Raw genomic sequence first — 18,598 nt, 5'->3', positions numbered from 1 at the left:
GGAGTGGGGTGCCACTAGGTGCTGGAAAATCAGCAGAGACTATGCAGATAAAAACTGCCCCCAAGGAGCTTACATTTTATTAATAGTAGGGTTTCTGGAAACACTTTTGTCTATGTGATAAAGCAATGTATGCAGCTACAGCAATCCCTTCTACCTTCTTCCTGCCTCAAAAGCAGACACGATGGCTGGATATACAGCAGCAATCTTGCAACTACAAGGTGACAAGTATGAGGAAAAGTCTAGAGCTGCACTATCCAATTCAATAGCCATTAGTCACATGAGGCTATTGAGCATTTCAACTGTGGCTCATCTGAATTGAGCTGAGTTGTAAAACACACAGGATTTCAGAGACTTAATACCAAAAAAAAGAATTTTAAAAATATCTCAGTAATAAATTTTTATATTGACTACATGCTGAAACAATGATATAGTGGATATATTGAGTGACATATATTAAAATAAACCATTTCTTCATACTCTTTAAAATGTGGGTACTAGAAAATTTTAAATCACATATGTAGCTCATATTATATTTCTACTGGACAGCACTGGCTCAGAGAATCACAGAGAATATAGCCATTGAATTTTCAGTCACCATCATTCTCCTGATAGCTGGTTAAAAAATAAGCTCCTATTTGTTTAAATTCACTGCAGTTGAGTTTGCAGTTGAGTGTAATCATTTCTGATTCAGAGGGAGTGTGAATTGCCCTGGACCCGCCCTACAGCAGGAAGGCTGAATTCAGTCTGGCACCCCATCTAATTGATAAGAGTTAGACAGATATATTCACACTTAAGTGGACAAATCCCTTGCCGTGGAATATATTTATCTCCAAGATATTTTTTATTATGAAGAAAAGCAAAGCTGAGCAAGCGCCTCCAATGAACATGATGGAGGGAAGCCAGGGGACACCTTCCAGTATGGGAAACAGAGCATGAAACTGCTTCATGGCTTTCTCTTGCCTTGCCCAGTGGTACACATTAATTTGGATAATCCTGGCCAGAGATTCCCTAAGGCCTTGTGCAACCCTGGGTGGGGCAGGAACTGCGAGAGGTTTTTCTTTTTTCTCGAAGAAAAAAAGAGGCCCAGTCCTTCAGTCTAATAAGCCTACTGGCTAATTTCCCCATCCTCCTTGAAAGCTCCATGAATAACCAGATGCCAGATGCTAGTCAACGGCACCCCACTCCAGTACTCTCGCCTGGAGAATCCCATGGACGGAGGAGCCTGGTAGGCTGCAGTCCATGGGGTCGCTAAGAGTCGGATATGACTGAGCAACTTCACTTTCACTTTTCACTTTCATGCATTGGAGAAGGAAATGGCAACCCACTCCAGTGTTCTTGCCTGGAGAATCCCAGGGACGGGAGCCTGGTGGGCTGCCATCTATGGGGTCGCACAGAGTCGGACACGACAGAAGCGACGTAGCAGCAGCAGCAGTCAAGGCACCGACAAGGCTATTGGTCCTCATCACACACCCCTGGGAGAGGGTGCTCAGAGGCAAATCTGGACAGATGTTTGAATAAGAAAATAAGGGATTGGCCGGTCCTGGCTTCTGTAAACCCACAATCAAGGCTTGGAAATATACTGGGACTCACCCAGTACAGCTCTACAGAGAGAACTGTATGTTAATAGTACGCTATTTGTGCATGAGTGCTCAGTCGTGTCCAACTCTTTGAGACTCCATGGACTGTAGCTCACCAGGCTCCTCTGTCCATGGGACTTTTCAGGCAAGAGTACTGGAGTGGGTTGCCATTTCCTCCTCCAGGGGATCCTTCCCAACCCAGGGATGGAACCTGAGTCTCCTGTGTCTGCTGCATTGCAGGCGGATTCGTTACCTGCTGAGTCACTGGGGAAGCCCCCAGTATGCTATTTGTACTACTGCAGAAAGAAGCCTCTTGAGCTACACAGTTCATTCATTCAGTCCCTGAGCACCCTCCCTATGTCAAGCCCTATGCTGTGCTTCAGACCCAAAGAGGAGCCAGTCTTGGTTCCTGTCCTCAGGGAGCTCACAGTGGTGAGGAGCCAAAAAAGCAGTCAGTGAGGGACACTGATCAGCAAGGTAGTGATAGGACCAGAGTTGGGAGCCCGTGGAAGCACCAAACTCAACTGGGGATGAAATAAGAGAAAGGAGATGTAGAAAGGAGGTCAGGGCAGACTCCCTGGAGGTGATACTAGCTTAAACTGAATCATAAAGAGAACAAGTTAGCTAGGCCAGGAAGGTGCCGCTGCTCAGCACAAAGAGTACAGATCCTCCATGGATCAAGGCTGTAAAATCTCCCACTCTTTGATGAAATTTTGAAGAGGAAAGCATATTGAATACAAATTCATTCTTCTTTGGAAGAGCAGTCACCTTTTACAAAGCAAATTTCTTAATGAAGTCATGTGTATGAAACTATAAAGCACTATGCAAATGCTGGATGTAACAGTAATGAAATCATTGTGATTGTTACAGGGGTGGCAGTGGTCCCAACCATGTTGCCGCCGACTGCTCTTCACTCAGTGACCCCCTTCAAGGCCACCCAGCCCAGACTCCAGGATTCAGAGGGTGTCCATCACAATACCCACTCAACCAAGCCAAAGAAATCCAAGTAGGCAACATCCCACTGTGGCTCCCTTTTCCATCAGGGCGCTTCTTATCACTCTCCTGCACTATTGGGAGTGCCTACGGCAAGAACCTCCATGGACGAGAACTTGCCTGTAACAGTCAACGCAATGCACACACCCTAGGACGCTGAAATTCTCACAATGTATCCCATAGACAAACTTTCATGTGCATACAAAGTACATATGAGGAAGTGTACTGCAGCACTGTTTAAGATGGCAACAGACTGGAAACAACCTAAGCAGTTAAGCAAACTGTGATGGGGCCATAAAATGGGAAGCCATAAAAAGCCATGAAAGTAATAAAAGGGATCGATTCCCCAGGTACTGATATAAAACAGTCTCCAAGATATGGTGGTTTTTTTTTTTTTTTTTTTTGAGTGAAAAAAAAAGGTACACAACAAATATATTTTTTAAAAACTTCCCATTAAACAAGGAGAAGGGGGATGCACACACACACAAATGGAGACTTTCAGGAAGGGCGCATGGGAAATGGCATACTGGTTGCCTCTAGGGAAAAGACCTGGGGGCCTGGGCAAAGGCATTTCCTTTCCCGGTATATTTTCTTGTCTTGTCCTGCTTGAATTAATTTTTGTTTTTACCATGAGCATGTTTTTTAAAATTTAATTAATTTTTGTCTGCACTCAAGTCTTTGTTGCTGCAAGCAGGCTTTCTCTAGTCGCAGCAAGTGGGGGGTACTCTCTAGTTGAGCTGCCTGGGCTCCTTCTCATGATGGCTTCTCTTATTGCAGAGCATGCAACAGGGGAAGGTGCTCATGGGCTCAGTAGTTCAGGTGCACACGCTTAGTTGCTCTATGACATCCTCCTGGACCAAGGATCGAACCTGTGTCCCCTGCGCAGGCAGGAGGATTCTTCACCACTGGACCACCAGGGAAGTCCTGCATTTCTTTTTTAATTAAAGACAACGAATTAGATGGTTCTTAAATAGACAAAGAACACTTTAATTATAAATGTATTAGTAAAATGAACTGCAGTGAAACCAGACTAACCACTTCCTATGAAGACAGCCAGAAGAGAATTTTTTCATCTCAGTTTAATATTGTCAGGATAATTGACTTCCTCAATCTCACGTAGCATGTTCAATGCACGCACTCAGGCAAACTCCACACACTTCGTGAGGTGCACTTCGTGCGCGTCACGCTTCATGGTGACAAGTGTAGTGATTCACAGAACTCGACTGGCAATCGAGGCTTGCAGACGTGCCTACTTGGGCAGCGCCACAGTCTACTGGCAGGTAAGTGGATAGATACAGAGTTTATGGGAGCTTTTTGTTCAACTAGCACTTTCCTGGTGGCTCAGACAGTGAAGAATACGCCTGCAATGCAGGAGACCTGGGTTTGATCCCTAGGTTGGGAAGGTCCCCTGGAAGAGGGCATGGCAACCCACTCCAGTATTCTTGCCTGGAGTATCCCCATGGACAGAGGAGCCTGGAAGGCTACCTTCCATGGTGTCGCAAAGAGTCAGACATGCCTGAGCGATTAAGCACAGCACACATAGCACGGGAGGTCACAGTGCAGGGACCATCCTCTGCTCTGTTGGTTACACCTGCAACTGCCTGTATTAGGCAAAGCGGTGCTGGAAATTCCCAGCCGATGCAGCGGAGCCAGGATTTGAGGGTCCTGGTGGGTGATTTCAGAAGTGGGGAATGTCAGATAGGCTTATCTAGGCTGCAAGACAGCGGCCTTCCCTCCGAGCTCCACCTCTCCTTCCCCCCCTCCCTGCTCCTACTGTGCTCTGCTCAGGCAGCTAGGGAACCACGCTGTAATGAGCTGGGCTGCAAGCATTACCCAGGCCAGGGTTACCCACCCCTGGGGAGGCAGTGCAGACACAAAGACGGACAAAGGTCATGTTCAAGAGCAGAAAGCATGGTGTGACCCAAAATACGGACATTTCCTTCTCACGGGATAATCCAAGAGTTTTTGTTATATAGGCTGGCCCTGTGGCTGCTGGTGACAGGAGCCTGAGTCATTTCCTGCAAACGTGTTTTTATGGCAGTGATGTACAAATGCCTTCTGGTCTGAGCTGGTTACCTGTGATTACCAAGCCATCCCCTGGAAGGTGGGAGCAGGAACCCTGGATTGGGATCAGGGACACATCCTCAATGATCCTCCAGGTCCTCTGTCTGAGCCTGGCCCCAGGAGGCCTTCTGGTCTCCTGTCGTTCATCCATCCTGCTCTCATGCTCTCCCCTTCCTCTTCCCTCTCCCCATGGGCATTTTCATTCCCATTACGTGAGCAATCCACTCTTCCCAGAATATGTTTCTCTGCCTTATGTTCCCTTGAGCTCTTCCTTCAATAAAGCCAGGCAAACTCCTACTCATCTGTCAAACCCCAAATCATTTCTCTTCTTCCAGGAAGCGTTCCCAGACTACTCCAATCACTTGCTCTTCTATAGTCCTGCAGAACAGGGTACACAACTCTCTCGTATCACTTAGGATATTAATAACAATATTAATGGCTAAACATTAGCTGACCACTTACCAGGTACTAGGCAGAGTTCTAAACACTTTTCAAAGATGACCTTATTCAATATTCACAAAAATTCCATGAAGGAAGCAGCATCATTGTCCGCATTTTACAGAGGCTGCTATTGAGAATAAGGAATTAGGTAAGTTGCCCAAAGACAAAGAGCTCTAAAGTGACTGGCTGGTGCCTAGATAAGTACCTGGCACATAGCAGCTGCTTAATAATCATTTACCTTAAAAATGATTAAATAAGTGAGGAAATACAGAAGTGGTGACATTTCTGTCCCCTCTATAGAAAGCTCAAGTGAGAATAATTTCTTACTACTCTTTCAAACCATCTCCTCTGTCAAATACCTACTAAGGTGTAGGGTCTAGGAAATACCTAACGAATGAATAAACAAAACACTATATGAGTGATCCAATAAATAGAATCCAAACCCTGGCAATGCCACCCACTAGCTTCAGCCAAACAGCTTCAGCTTCCTGGGCCTCCTGGTTTGTCATCTGTCAAATGCAGAGATTGTATACAACATTCTTTCAACTTCCTTCTAGCATTAAAAGTATATATAAAATAAACGACCAGACTCAATGACTTTGTGGTGATAGTAACTCCCAGGCCAAATTATGTATTTTACTTTCTTGGGAGCTGTCTTCCCCAGGAACAGCACAATCAGATGTGGCATTTGATCTGGGTACTACCCTAATTCACAGCCAGAATCAGCCCCAAAAGAGTTTCTTGGGCCTGCTCCTTGGTTCGCTCATTTCTTATCCAAACAGATCACACCCAGGGGAAGAATTACTAAGTGCTTGGCTAAATCCTCATAAATAATAATCAATAATGAACAATAACCCCAAGTTAGATTATGCAACTGGCGCCTAAGCTACTGCTCCATGGACCCTGCAGGTCCTCCCTATCCCCTCATATGAACCAGAGGCCGTCTTCTCCAAACAGACCCTGGTCCCCAGTCTTCCCCTCCCATCACCACTAGTGCCTGCATGGGCACACACACACACGCACGTGCGCACACACTCCTGCTGGCACGAAGAGCTTACAGCACCTGGTAGGGGCTGATTAATGCTCGTGAATCACCGAGGCCTAGATCCACTCCACATGGTGCTGAGACGCAGCCACATCAGGGAAAAGGTGGAGTTCTGGCTGCAGTTCATTCATTCCCACTCTACCTGTGACTAAGCAGGAGCTTGGCTATATGCCTGGTACCTGACACATCTGTGTTACATGGCTTAGCATTAATGATGAACCACAAGCATGCTAATGCCCATCACTCATTGTTTCGTTAATGCTCAGCATCAGCTACTACACCAAGGGATAAACCTAAGTGAGATGTGTGAGCAAGACAGTGTCTGTTCATGCTGGAAGAGAGGGAAGACCATGTTCTGTGTTCTGCTTGACTCACAACCAGGAGACCCAGGCTCTTAGAGTGAACATTACCCATCATTACCATTACCCACGTGAATCCAACGTGAAGAGGCCTGGACCATACATACCTAGGATGCAAACAAGCAGTTGCTCATCACGAGGAGGACACCTAGTGTTTGTCTATCTCCCACCCCCCATCCCTGGGGACCTGTTCCTCCCCTCATGTGAATCATGTGATGCTTAAAAGGCCTGCCAAAGACAGCGGTCAGCTCCCTTGGTTTTGGCCTTAATAACTGGCCCAAAAGTGAGCTAACTGAAATCCTTGCCTGAGATTTCATTTCCCATATTGAGCAGGAAGACAAAGGTCTTTTGAGTCACAGAGCTATCAAGAGCCTGGTGGGCTTCCATCTATGGGGTCGCACAGAGTCAGACATGACTGAAGCGACTTAGCAGCAGCAGCAGCAACACGGAGAAAACATGTTTGCAGGAGGGAAGAATGGAGCCAAGACAGAGCAAAATATTTAAGAGATATTTAGATGGAAGAAGAGAGGGTGGGAAAGACTGAGTGTCTGGACCATCCTGTTCATGTGAGTTAATCATTTCCCTGTTTTGTTTAGGTTAGTTTGAGTTTCTGAAATGTGCGAATAAATTCGTCTAAGAGTCACAGCCATTTTTCTTTATTTCCACAGTCCAGTAATGGATTTTAAATTTGAGTAATTTCAAATTTCACAAACAAAACTGAAGAACAGCAATATTTTGTTTGAATTCTTTTTTCTGTACACTGAGTGCATTTTCCAATAGGTCTTCTACAATTCAGGAAACGGGTAGTTTTTACGAGATGGGCCACCACATTTGATGTCTTTGTTCCTCCTCCTGAGAAAGGTGTAAAAATTCCTGCACAAGAACCACTCTTACTCAGCATCACTAGGGAAAGACATGAGTCCTTTCCCTTTGTTTTAATATCTTAGACATCACTGATGACCTGCCAACCACCAGATGTACGGACTCCTCAACTTCAAGCCATCAAAGCTTGTAAAACAGGGGCTGGCCAGGCAAGCTAGGCAGCCAGCCAGTGGTTTTTGGAAGGACATCTTCCTGGTGGTCACCCCTTCATTCCATCCCTCTGCTGGCTGACTCCCTCTGAAGGTCTGTCCTCCAATCCCCAAGAGAGTCCCCAGTAGCTAGGAACTGTTGGGTATATGGGGTGATGCATTTTCTGATACAGTAAGAGCTCTGAAAATTTTCCTTGAGAAAACATATTGCACTCTAGCCACCTAACTTCCATAGGACCTTTGAAAAAGGAAACCACTATATATGGTTACTGAAAAGGGTGATGCTTTGTAAGTTAAAAGCTTCCCACTCCTAGAACTCTGAAGAGCTGCTCAGTGAGCCAGGAACCATGAAGCTACAACAGCTAGAAAGGAGGTGCTGGGCAGGGATGGCACTTAGGATCCTGGTCCCCCCTCTTCTTTCTTTAAAGCTTTCCTCTTCTTGGGTCAGGCTGGAGCTTAGCAGGTTATGGTCAAGCCCTTCCTGGATGGCTAGTATGCTCTGGGCTAAAACGACTCCTGCTTTGCCTGACGAAATGCCCTCCTATGCCCTGTACAGTCTGTGTGTCCCAGGCTCAGAGGAGCTTGGCAGCTGTCTTCCCCAGGGCAAGGGAAAGTGGCTGTATCCCACGGTGGACTCAACAGCTCCGCATCACCAAAACAAAAACACAACAGTTCTGATCTCTATGGAGAGTTCAATCCTCTTGTCTAGGATTGGCACCAACTAGAATTCCAAGGGCTCTGGCTGAGCTACCTCCTGTGAGGTCTAAATACAGCATGCTTGCTTTTAACCTAAACATACAGCCTGGACCAGTGCCCAGGGCTGACAGCCCCCAGGGAAGTCTTGACTTCTGGCTGCACATTCAGAGATGGGTGATTCAGAGCTATCAGAGACATGAAGTGCTAGGCACAGGTTCTCCGATGTCACCAACGTGTGATCCTGAGCAGAGGAAGGGGATGAGGTGGTGGAGAATGCAGAGATGTGAAGAGGAAGAGAAAGAGAGGGAGGAAACAGTAATAAACACCAAAGACCTATTTCTTAGCCAATTCAAGTCAGGGGATCTTTCTCAAATGTTTGTTCCCAAAAGGAGCACAAATGTCTCTCCAGGGACTTCAGGGCATAGGCCCTAAAATCAGAGAGACTGAGATTGCCTTTTTGTTGTGTGGCCTTAAGTGAGACTGACTTTGCAGGTTCCATATCTCTTAAGTGACCCAAAGGACTATCGTACTGTTCAATGAGACCTCATACAGAACGGGCCTGGCCCAGAGAAGCTACTTGGTAAATAATGGCTCCTAGAAGTAATGGTAGTAGTAATAGCGGAAACAGGATAACATCAAGCATGCCTTTGGTGAGCGGACTATTTCCTGCCATATCAATAAACAAGGATGTGAAAAGTCATCCTCAACTGTAGCCCTCCAATGCCAGCTGGTGAGCCTTAAGGGCACTCAGAAAGGAGACGAACACCTGCCATCTAGCAGCTACAGGACTGCAGCCACTCCCTACAGTGAGCCCTGAGGAACTCAGGATATAAAAACAGGACACTGTCCCCAGATAGCTGAGGTGCGTATCAAAAGAATGATTTCTGTGAGCCCAGACTCTTGCATCTTCCCATGCAAAGAAAAGCACTGATTTCCTCAACTTGGGGTATCTGGCTTTATTTAGCTATATAATCTTGATGTTCAGACTATCTGCCCTTTGTTGCAAAACTTCCATATAGTCTGGCTCCTCTCCTTACCTCCTTGGAGCAATTCTCTCCTACTTGAGATGCTGTCTCCTGAAAAATCCTAAAAGTCCCTACCAGATAAAGCATAGCTCTCAGCCTTTGGGTTATGAATAGTTTTCAAGATGACAACTTTATATTCTGTGCCTCAGAGAGCACATAAGAAGAATTGCTGAGACCACTACGATAGGATAGAAGCCCCCGACCAAGATAAGCTGTGCATATACAGACAAAGGTAACCTTCAGCTGAGTCAAACAATAAAACACAACCACACTCGCTAAGAACCTTATGATGGCAAAATTGCAACAGCTTCCTAACCTCCCAACAAACCAACCCCACATACCCCACAGGGTAAGAAGCATCTATGCAGGGGTTCCCTTACCTTGGTGTTCATACAAGATTTTCCTCGCTTATACTCTTTGTGGGACCCACGCTTGTCAAGTTTGTACCACAGGGCCTTTGCCTTCCAGGTGGTCACTTTGGACTTGAGCTTGGAATAAAAGTTTCTGTGGTCCAGAGGGTCTAGGTCCAGGTGTCGGGTGAGGATGTTGAAGGCCTGAAGGGTACCTTTGCATGTGGAAGCTTGGACAAAGTTCTCGAATATCTGCCCAGCCTGGGTCTGCTTCTCATCCTCATTTTCCCCCATGTTTCAGGAGCCACGCAGAGCAGCGATGTGGAGAGGATGGAGGAGAACACCATGAAGTACCTGGAGAAATGTCACACCTGCAAAGGTAGATGGAGGCAGAGGTGAGCTCCGTGGACGAGGGTAGGCTGGGGAGAGGGTGCAGAGAGGTGAAAATACAATTCCTTTAAGATACTAACATACTAAACATAATACCTACCATACATACTCTACAGGAGAGGTGTAATCATACCATCTAACCTGGAAATGCTGCCTTGCTGGCAATCTCTCTCCCCAACACTCCACGCCCCTGGCTGTCTGCAGAGAACTACAGATTGCCAAAGACATACCCTGGCTGATGTCAACATTATCTGGGCAATCTTGCCATAAGCCAGATGGTTCTGGAAGTAGGAACTAGCAAAAGGAAAACAAACCAACCCAGAAACCCAGATTTCACACTGTTGAAAACCTGTAATTCTTGGTACCATAAACTGATTGACTAATATTAATGTAACCTAACCACATGACATGAATGCACAGTTCCCAAAAAGTAAAGCTCTCTAGATTTCATGACCACCATCCCACCTATCTTTCAACATCACACTTTTACATCTTCCTTCATTAGTTATCAGAGGGTGACTTCTCTTTATACAGACAACAAATGGCAACTTCTCAAATCTGCTGGAAGGACAGCATCCACTTCAGTGAGACATACAGAAAGACAGAGAGACCTGTGGGTCTCCTCCTGATGCACAAAACGAGTCTGTGCTTTGTAAGCCCAAGCTGGGAGCCATTTGGAACAAGTGCTAAAGGAAAGAAAAATCTGATGGAGGCTCATTCACATCACAAAAATAGCTTGCCGGGGTTTTGGCCATCATCCTTTCTTCTCTGCACCACTCTAACCTCAGGCATTTTCTTAGGAAAGTCATTTAAGTTTCAAAGGAACAAAAATAAATTGGACTGATTTTCCAAAGCACTAGCTATTTTTCCAGAATCCAAAGCCGGTGCAAGAAAATGAGCATGGAGGAGCTGGGGCTGGCCCCGCTGTCAAGAGGGCTTGAGGGAGTCTGTAAACAGAGGACAGAGCACACCAAGCTCCCCCAGACAGAAGCCTGGCAGGAGGAGGTCAGCAAACAGAGACAAGCCCTCCGGCTGGGTAGCTTCCCACTCTCCAGACGGAAACGCCATTGTGGGTGCGCTTGAATTGCGGGCTGGCCTTATAAAACTGAAAGCAGAGGTTGGTGTTTATCTTCTTCCTTAATCCTTTACTCATTCATTAAGCAATAACTACTGACTCTGATGCTGGGAGGGATTGAGGGCAGGAGGAGAAGGGGACAACAGAGGATGAGATGGCTGGATGGCATCACTGACTCGATAGACGTGGGTCTGAGTGAACTCCGGGAGTTGGTGATGGACAGGGAGGCCTGGCGTGCTGCGATTTGTGAGGTCACAAAGAGCTGGACACAACTGAGCGACTGAACTGACTGACTGACTGACTGCTGCCTTAGCAAGGGCCACACATCACCCTAGATGCTAGAAGAGGATACAGAGACAGGGCCTAGCGAGGAAGGCAGAACCATAAATAGTTGATTACAAGACAACAGGCCAGCGCTTGTAAAACTGAACACAGCACACGGAAGCCCAGAGAAGGAGATGTTCAACAGAGCCTGGACAAGCCCAGAGGAGCCACAACAGGGAAATGCCTAAATGCTGTGATTTTAGGAATGAGGTGGATTTTGCCAGACAACTTGGGAACGGACCATACAAAGGCACAGATCTGGACCAGCATGGCAGCAGAATGACAGCAAGTTCAAGGCACTGGGAATTCAGGACTCATGACAAGGTGTCTGGGGCAGACTGTAGAGGAGACCTGGCTTCTCCAGTGGGCTGTGGGTACAGGAGACAGAGCAGTGGGGTGAGATAAGTCTTTGGGAAAATGAGATGGCAGGGGTGGACTGGAGAAGGAGGCAGCTGAGGACTGCCCAGGCACAACGAGGAAAGAAACTGGCAGGGCAGGGGGAAGGAAAGCACACACATGTAGGTTATGCACAGCCTGGCTGGGCGCCACCTGTGAGGGGCCCCTCGCTGGGGGCAGACAAGCTCTCCAGACACCCAGATCCTGATGGGCGAAGTGGCTTGGGCTACAGCATAGGACACCTCCCCCCCGTCCCTCTTTCTCCAAGAGCTTCCAACAGGCCGGGCACCCGACTCAGCAGAAGGGAGAATAGTACATTCCCTGCTTCAGACCCAGGCAAACTACTCTGCAGCCAGGCCTCTGTCCTCTGGTCCCCTCAACTCAACAAATTCAACCAACTTCGAAAGCTGGCTTTGTGCTCTACCCGGGACTGAGAAGACACAGATTCCCTCCCACGTGGATCACTCAGAACCTTAGTGTCTGCACTGCTCACATAGGTATCACTCACATAAACTTTGCCTCCGCCTGTGTTTCAACTTTTCCCCTGTGTAGGACCCACCACCCAGAGAGCATAAACAGAGAACAAGACTTATCTGCTTTTCGGAGCATATTAACATCCTCAGTCTTTATCTATCTTTGGAATCACTTCTATGCCAGGGATTGAAGAAGGGCTGGAGTAGCTAATCGACAGCTGCAAAGCTACTTGAATTCCACCGGAATCCTGTAGTATGGGGTGGGCAGGTGGTACAGAGGAAAACCACAGGCTTTGGGGCTCTTAAAGCCATGTCCAAAGCTCAGCTTGGCCCCTCGCTGCCCACCTGGCCTCACATAAGCCACATAAACTCTGAGCCCCAGCTGTTTCTTTTGTATGAGAGCCTGCAGAGCTGCTGTGGAGGGTGAGACACAGGAGTGATGGCAGAGCCTGGCCCAAGGAAGCCCTGGGTAGATGTGAAGATATATGCTGAAGCCATCACCTGCAGCTGATCTGAATCTGGGGAATGCCCCAGGTTGAAAAAAAAAAAAGCTTTGAAAATCAGTTCTCCAAGTCACCAACTCTTCCCTGTCTAAAATGGTGAACTGTTCTGAGTTATCAAGCTAGACCCAAATCCCAGAGAATAATTTATAAACTGGAAGAACCTGCCTCCTCCCAATGCAAGCTGCCTCCTCTCCTTCCCCAAAAGAAAAATGAACCACTTAATTTTACAGCTCCAAGGGAAAGAGCCAGAGTGGCATTGAGGGCTGTGGGTGGGCATGAGAGCTGTAGGAACTAGCTCCTATCTGGAGGGAGATAAGAGGAGGTGAAGGGAGATGAATGGACAGGAGGAGATAAGCCCTGCCTGGGGCTGTGCCCCCGCAGCCCGTGCCAGCCTCAGCCCTGCCGCCCTGCATCTAAAGAGTCTGGTCTCAGCCTTTAAAATCATTTTCTAGTTTAAGTCAGACACCTTAGGAATGACTGACAGCCCCTAGGAGTAGGTCTTCTCACAGAAGAGCATCTGGATATATGGAGTCTGGCAAACCCAGGTGTGGGTCTGGTCTCAGGCACTCACTAGCCACGGGACCCTTGGAAGGTTATCTAGCCTCTCAGCCTGCTTTCTCATCTGCTCAATGGGGATACTGATACTCGAGTCATAGGGTGGTAAGGAATAAACTCAATCATGTGTGATGTATTTAGCACCTGTGACTCCCTGATGACCAGCACTCATTACTATTCATCAAATGACTCAAACACCATCAGACCAAAATGAAGAGAATATGATTGAAGACCACTAGTACTAGCTTCTCGGAGAGGGCAGTGGCAACCCACTCCAGTACCCTCGCCTGGAAAATTCCATGGGTGGAGGAGCCTGGTAGGCTGCAGTCCATGGGGTCGCGAAGAGTCAGACACTACTGAGCGACTTCCCTTTCACTTTTCACTTTCATGCATTGGAGACGGAAATGGCAACCCACTCCAGTGTTTTTGCCTGAAGAATCCCAGGGACGGCGGAGCCTGGTGGGCTGCCGTCTATGGGGTGGCACAGAATCGGACACAACTGAAGTGACTTAGCAGCGGCAGCAGCAGCAGCAGCAGTACTAGCTTCCCTGGTCAAACAATTATATACACTTTACAATTAGAGGCCATGGGCTTTCAATTCAAAAGATCTGGTTTCAAATCCACTTCCTAGCTGTGTAGCCTTGGACAACTAACTCCATTTCTGAGTTTTAAGTTCCCATATGAAATGTGGGGAACCTCACATCAAGAAGTTTGGATGATGAACTGAAAGCATCCATGGTACAAGGTAGTTTTGTGAATGAACTAGAGAGGCTGATTTAGAAGGACTCCCATAAGTTTGAGTCTGAGTTTCCAGAAACTGGAGTGTAGTATTTTCCTGGATACCCTTCTCTTTCTGCCAAAGAAGAAAGTCAGGATTAGTTAAGCCAGAGGATCCTGGGTAATAGCCGTTGTTAGCCTTCCTTGTCAATCACTACCCAGTTGTTGCCTTTTTGGAGTTTGGTATGAAATATAAATAAATGAACTACTCAGAAATATGAAAGGTTTCTGCATTTTCTGGGAAGAAACAAGACATGATGCTTTAGTTTCTAAGAATAGCCTTGAAGCAATTTGGTCTTTGCCAATGAGTCCCTTATTTGTGGTTCTGCCTATGTGACTTCATGAGTCACAAAGCAATTCCCTCTCCCTGACTCTGGCTGTTACAAATTAAAGCTCAGAGTCTCAGATTGCCAGAACTGGTAATGGGCTCTTGGGCCCATAACATCTGGGAGACAAGTTCAAGGTTTATGTAGAGGCCCTGAGTAGTCCTCAAAATAAGAGACGAGCTCCTGGCCTGACAATTACCAGTACACTCTTGTGTGGGACTTCCACACCTCTGTTGTCCCTTGGCCTCATCACCTGTGAAATGGCATCAAAGAGTGTGACCAGGCAGTGCATAAAAGATGGGACCTCACTGATGGTCCAGTGGCTAAGACTGCAAGCTCCCAATACAGGTGGCCCAAGTTCAGTCCCTTGTCAGGGAACTAGATTCCACATGCTGTAACTAAGAGTTCACATGTCACAACTAAAAACCCTCATGGTGTAACTAAGACATGGCCCAGACAAACAAATAAATAAAAGAGAGAGTTCTAGAAAAACTGAAGGAAAGCTGGAACAGACAATGAGCAAAACCTTCTCTCAAAGCAGAATGAGGAAATGGCAGCCCTCAACCCCACCCTCAAGGCTCACAGACACATTTCAAGGCAAATGCAATCTAAAAACCAAAGCCTCTTGTCATTTCCACTGCCAAACCCCTATTCAAACTCACCCTGTCTCAGGTTAACCACCCCAAGGGGCCATGGGGGCAGGGCCCAGTTTCCTCAGCAGTGAAAGATGGGGAGGTCTTCACCCCATCCACTCACAAAGCTGCTGGAAAGACTTAAAGCCCCCAGCTCTGCACCTCACACACAGAAGACCCTCAGGCATGGCTACTTGGATCCGACATCTGAGACAAGGCAGGAGGCAGCCAGGGCCAAATAGTGGGAAAGCCTCACACACTGCGTCTCTGCAGAGCCCAGCACAAGCAGAACACCTGCTTTACAGGTGGTGTCTGCAGACGCCATCTTCTCACCTGGCCCAGGGAGGCCCGGCTTTCCATCTACCAGGGCACGTGACGCCAACTTGAACCTAACCCTGGGGCAACTCCCAAGGTTGGAAAGGGGCTGAAAGGGGCCCCTTGTAATCTCCCTCTAGCCAGGGGTCCCCAGCCTTCCCTCCGTCACCTTCCCAGGTTGAGCACGCACCACTTCCTGGGGCAGCCTGCCCCACCCTCGTCTCCGCTGACAGGAAGACAGCCTCAGCGAGATGATTTCTCTTGGTCCCTCTTCAGCAAGATCGATGCTGTCTCTCCAACGGCTTCTCCCCGCGGTTGGTCTTAGCCCTTGAGATCACCCACAGGAAGTCAAAGCCCTTTCCATGTGGGTTGAACCCACACGTGCAGTCTTCTTACACACGCCCTCTAGAGCCCCTACTGGAAAGGCTAATGGAAACACATCCAAGAGAGGTAGCTGAAAGCCCACCCAAGTGCCTAGCCTGCAGCAGGGCCTGGACACTGCCCTCTGTTTACACTGGCCCAGGTGGGGAGCTCAGGAAAGAGTTCTGTGCTGCTCCTCTTCTGAGAGTCCAGGGCCATGTGGTCTTGCCCATCCATCCCCAGCCCTCTCCTCTCTGTCTTTCAATAGTGAGCTGACTCCACTGCTCTGGCTTGAAATGACCTCACACATTCCCACTTCCTCACCTCAGTCGATTTCCTCGTGGAATCACTCACACTAACAGATCCCAGGATGACCTAGGTTAACCCCCCAACCCCACCCCCATGAGTCAGAGAGCTATATGCTGACCAAAGTGCCAGGAAGTCTAGAGGGTATGGTGATTCTCTTGCTCTCTCTCTGTATCTACTCTATAAGAAGCAAGGACTTTGAGGGTAGGGGGTGATTCCAGAACTTGATCATCTCACTTTCCTGCAAGGCAAGTATAAGTGTGCCATGTGTGGTTTCTGTATGTATATGCATGTGTTCACGCTAATATATGCATATATATCAGTATGTGCATAAATGTTTATATATGCATATATGTGTGTTGTGTATATGTGTGTATGTATACATGTGTGCACACAAACACATACAAATTTAAACTTTTTTCCATAATGATTTCTGGCCAGTGCCCCACATCTCTGCTTGTCCTGCTAAGCCCATCTGTACGAACCTCTAGGAGAAGCAAAGCCTTTGAGGCAGGCAAAACTTGGGCCTGGGCATGCGGAGACTGAGCCTCATCAGAACAGCAACAACGGCACTGCTCAGCTGCTCACTGGGCGCCAGACCCTGTCCCAGATCTTTTACATCCATGATCTCATCTAACCATCCCTGTTTGACAAAAGAGAAGGAGATTCCGAGGGGGAAGCAACCCCCTTCACAAGCCAAGTACTGAATGGGCATGCTGTAAAGGAGCTCAGTTCTACCTCACTTCCAAATCCACGCTCTTAGTCACCAACTGACATGAGCCATGATGATGGAAATGTTAGTAATGCAACCTGCCTTTTCTGAAGTCGCTGTGTAAATTAAACGGGGTGAGTTCTGTAGTCTCTGAAGTTCTTTCAGGCTCCGAGAGCCTGCAAATGTCACGTGGGGTGTGGCTTAAGTTATGGTGCAACCAAATAATAACGTATTAGGCAGTCCTTTAAAAATAATATTTATGAAGACATTTAATCCTTGGGGAAAATGCTTATGCCCTAAATCATGGTGAAAAGAGCAGGATACAGATTAAGGTCCTCAATGATTCCAACTCCTTAGCGTAATATCCAGAGGAGAAAGGAATCAAGCCAAACATGACCATGGGGGTGGGTGGGTGGGTGTGTGTGGCAGGGTGGCGGGGGTGCGGGGGAGTGTGTGTGTGTGTGTGTGTGTGTGTGTGTGTGTGTGTGTGTGTGAGATGGTATTTCCATTGATTTATTTGTAGCTCTATACTTTTCTGTATTTCAGCACATACAGCTTTTTATAACTCCCTCCTATATATGCATCCCAAGTCCTAGAGTCCTCTCTCCCTGGCTAGACTATCTTCATCTCATGTATCTTCCCTTCCTCTGGCCAATCCAACTCCAGTCATACTAGCAGTGCCGTTTTTCTCCAGAAAAGAAAGGGCCTTCTTGTAAGAAGTCCTGATACTGCTAATTTAATGAAGGGGCTTATATTCCAACAGGTGAGAGACAAGGTCCCCAAGGCTGCATTCTACATTTTCACACTTCTGCTCTCTGGATCACAGACCTTCAAGTCCAGTGAGGCAGGCCCTTCCCAAAGAGCCATGCTGGGATAGGGGGGAAACAGTACCTCTGACACAATCTCAGCTGTGTCCACAGACCCCTGACCAGCCAAACTCCACCAGACAGACACCTGCTTCCCTGCTTACAGTCTGTGGCTCAGTCACCCAGTCGTGTCCGACTCTTTGCAACCCTATGGACTGTAGTCCACCAGGCTCCTCTGTCCATGGGATTCTCCAGGCAAGAATACTGGAGCAGGCTGCCATTTCCTTCTCCAGGAGAACTTCCCGACCCAGGGATCGAACTGGTGTCTGTTAGGTCTCCTGCATTAGCAGGTGGGTTCTTTACCATTAGTGCCACCTGAGAAGCCCTACGTTACAGTCCAGGAGCTGACAAAACAACACACACCTCAGCACATACAAGCAGGTCCATTTCACCAACAAAAACTCAGCAGCCTGTTCTGCATATGCTCTGAGTCACCTTCAGCACACACTGGCTGCCTGGGAAGACTGTGAAGTGCAAATTCCAGTCTTCAGGAGTCTAGCCTTTCTCAAAACTGATGGTGGGAGGTACCTAGGATAAGCAAATTCACAGACGCAGAAAGTAGAAGGGCTGGGGAAAGAGGGAAATGGGAGTTATTGTTTAATGGGGACAGAGCTTCAATTTGAGATGATGAAAAAGTTCCAGAGGTAGAAGGTGGTGATCGTTGCACACCCATGTGAAGCCACTGAATTCTAACATTTAAAAATGGCCACAATGGCAAATTTTGTCATGTATATTCTCCCACAATAAAAAAATAAAATCCATTAAAAAACAAACAACTATCACCACCTTCTAGCAGGAGCTGCCCAAGGCCAGAGTACAGAATCTGTGGCCTAATTAACAACGAACCTATTTTTTAAAAAATATTTTTGAGTTAAAATATAATAAAATAAACAGTGGAAGAATCCTGTTGTTTTTTATTTGGCTCAGGGGCATAATTTCTTGTTGTTGTTTTTGTAAGTCATGTAGGCATCTTTCAGTCTTCCTTCCAAGCCTCATTTGACTCCAGG

The 18,598-nt window shown here is 47.3% G+C and overlaps 1 protein-coding gene across 14 annotated transcripts in view; it reads right to left on the bottom strand.

Annotated features, from left to right (window-relative positions):
- LOC102172084 (protein-methionine sulfoxide oxidase MICAL2) overlaps positions 1 to 18,598 on the bottom strand; it is a 239,835-nt gene that overhangs the window by 176,950 nt on the left and 44,287 nt on the right. For all 14 annotated transcript variants that reach the window (XM_018059551.1, XM_018059553.1, XM_018059554.1 and 11 more), the window contains exon 3: positions 9,612 to 9,952. In XM_018059551.1, coding sequence (XP_017915040.1) covers positions 9,612 to 9,875 — 264 coding nt within the window. In that variant the 5' untranslated portion in view covers positions 9,876 to 9,952. The remainder of the gene's footprint in view (positions 1 to 9,611; positions 9,953 to 18,598) is intronic.

Source organism: Capra hircus, chromosome 15, assembly GCF_001704415.2.
Source record: "Capra hircus breed San Clemente chromosome 15, ASM170441v1, whole genome shotgun sequence".
NCBI lineage: Eukaryota > Metazoa > Chordata > Mammalia > Artiodactyla > Bovidae > Capra > Capra hircus.
Note: the sequence above shows the minus strand (reverse complement) of the source record. Positions and strands in the feature narration are given on the sequence as shown.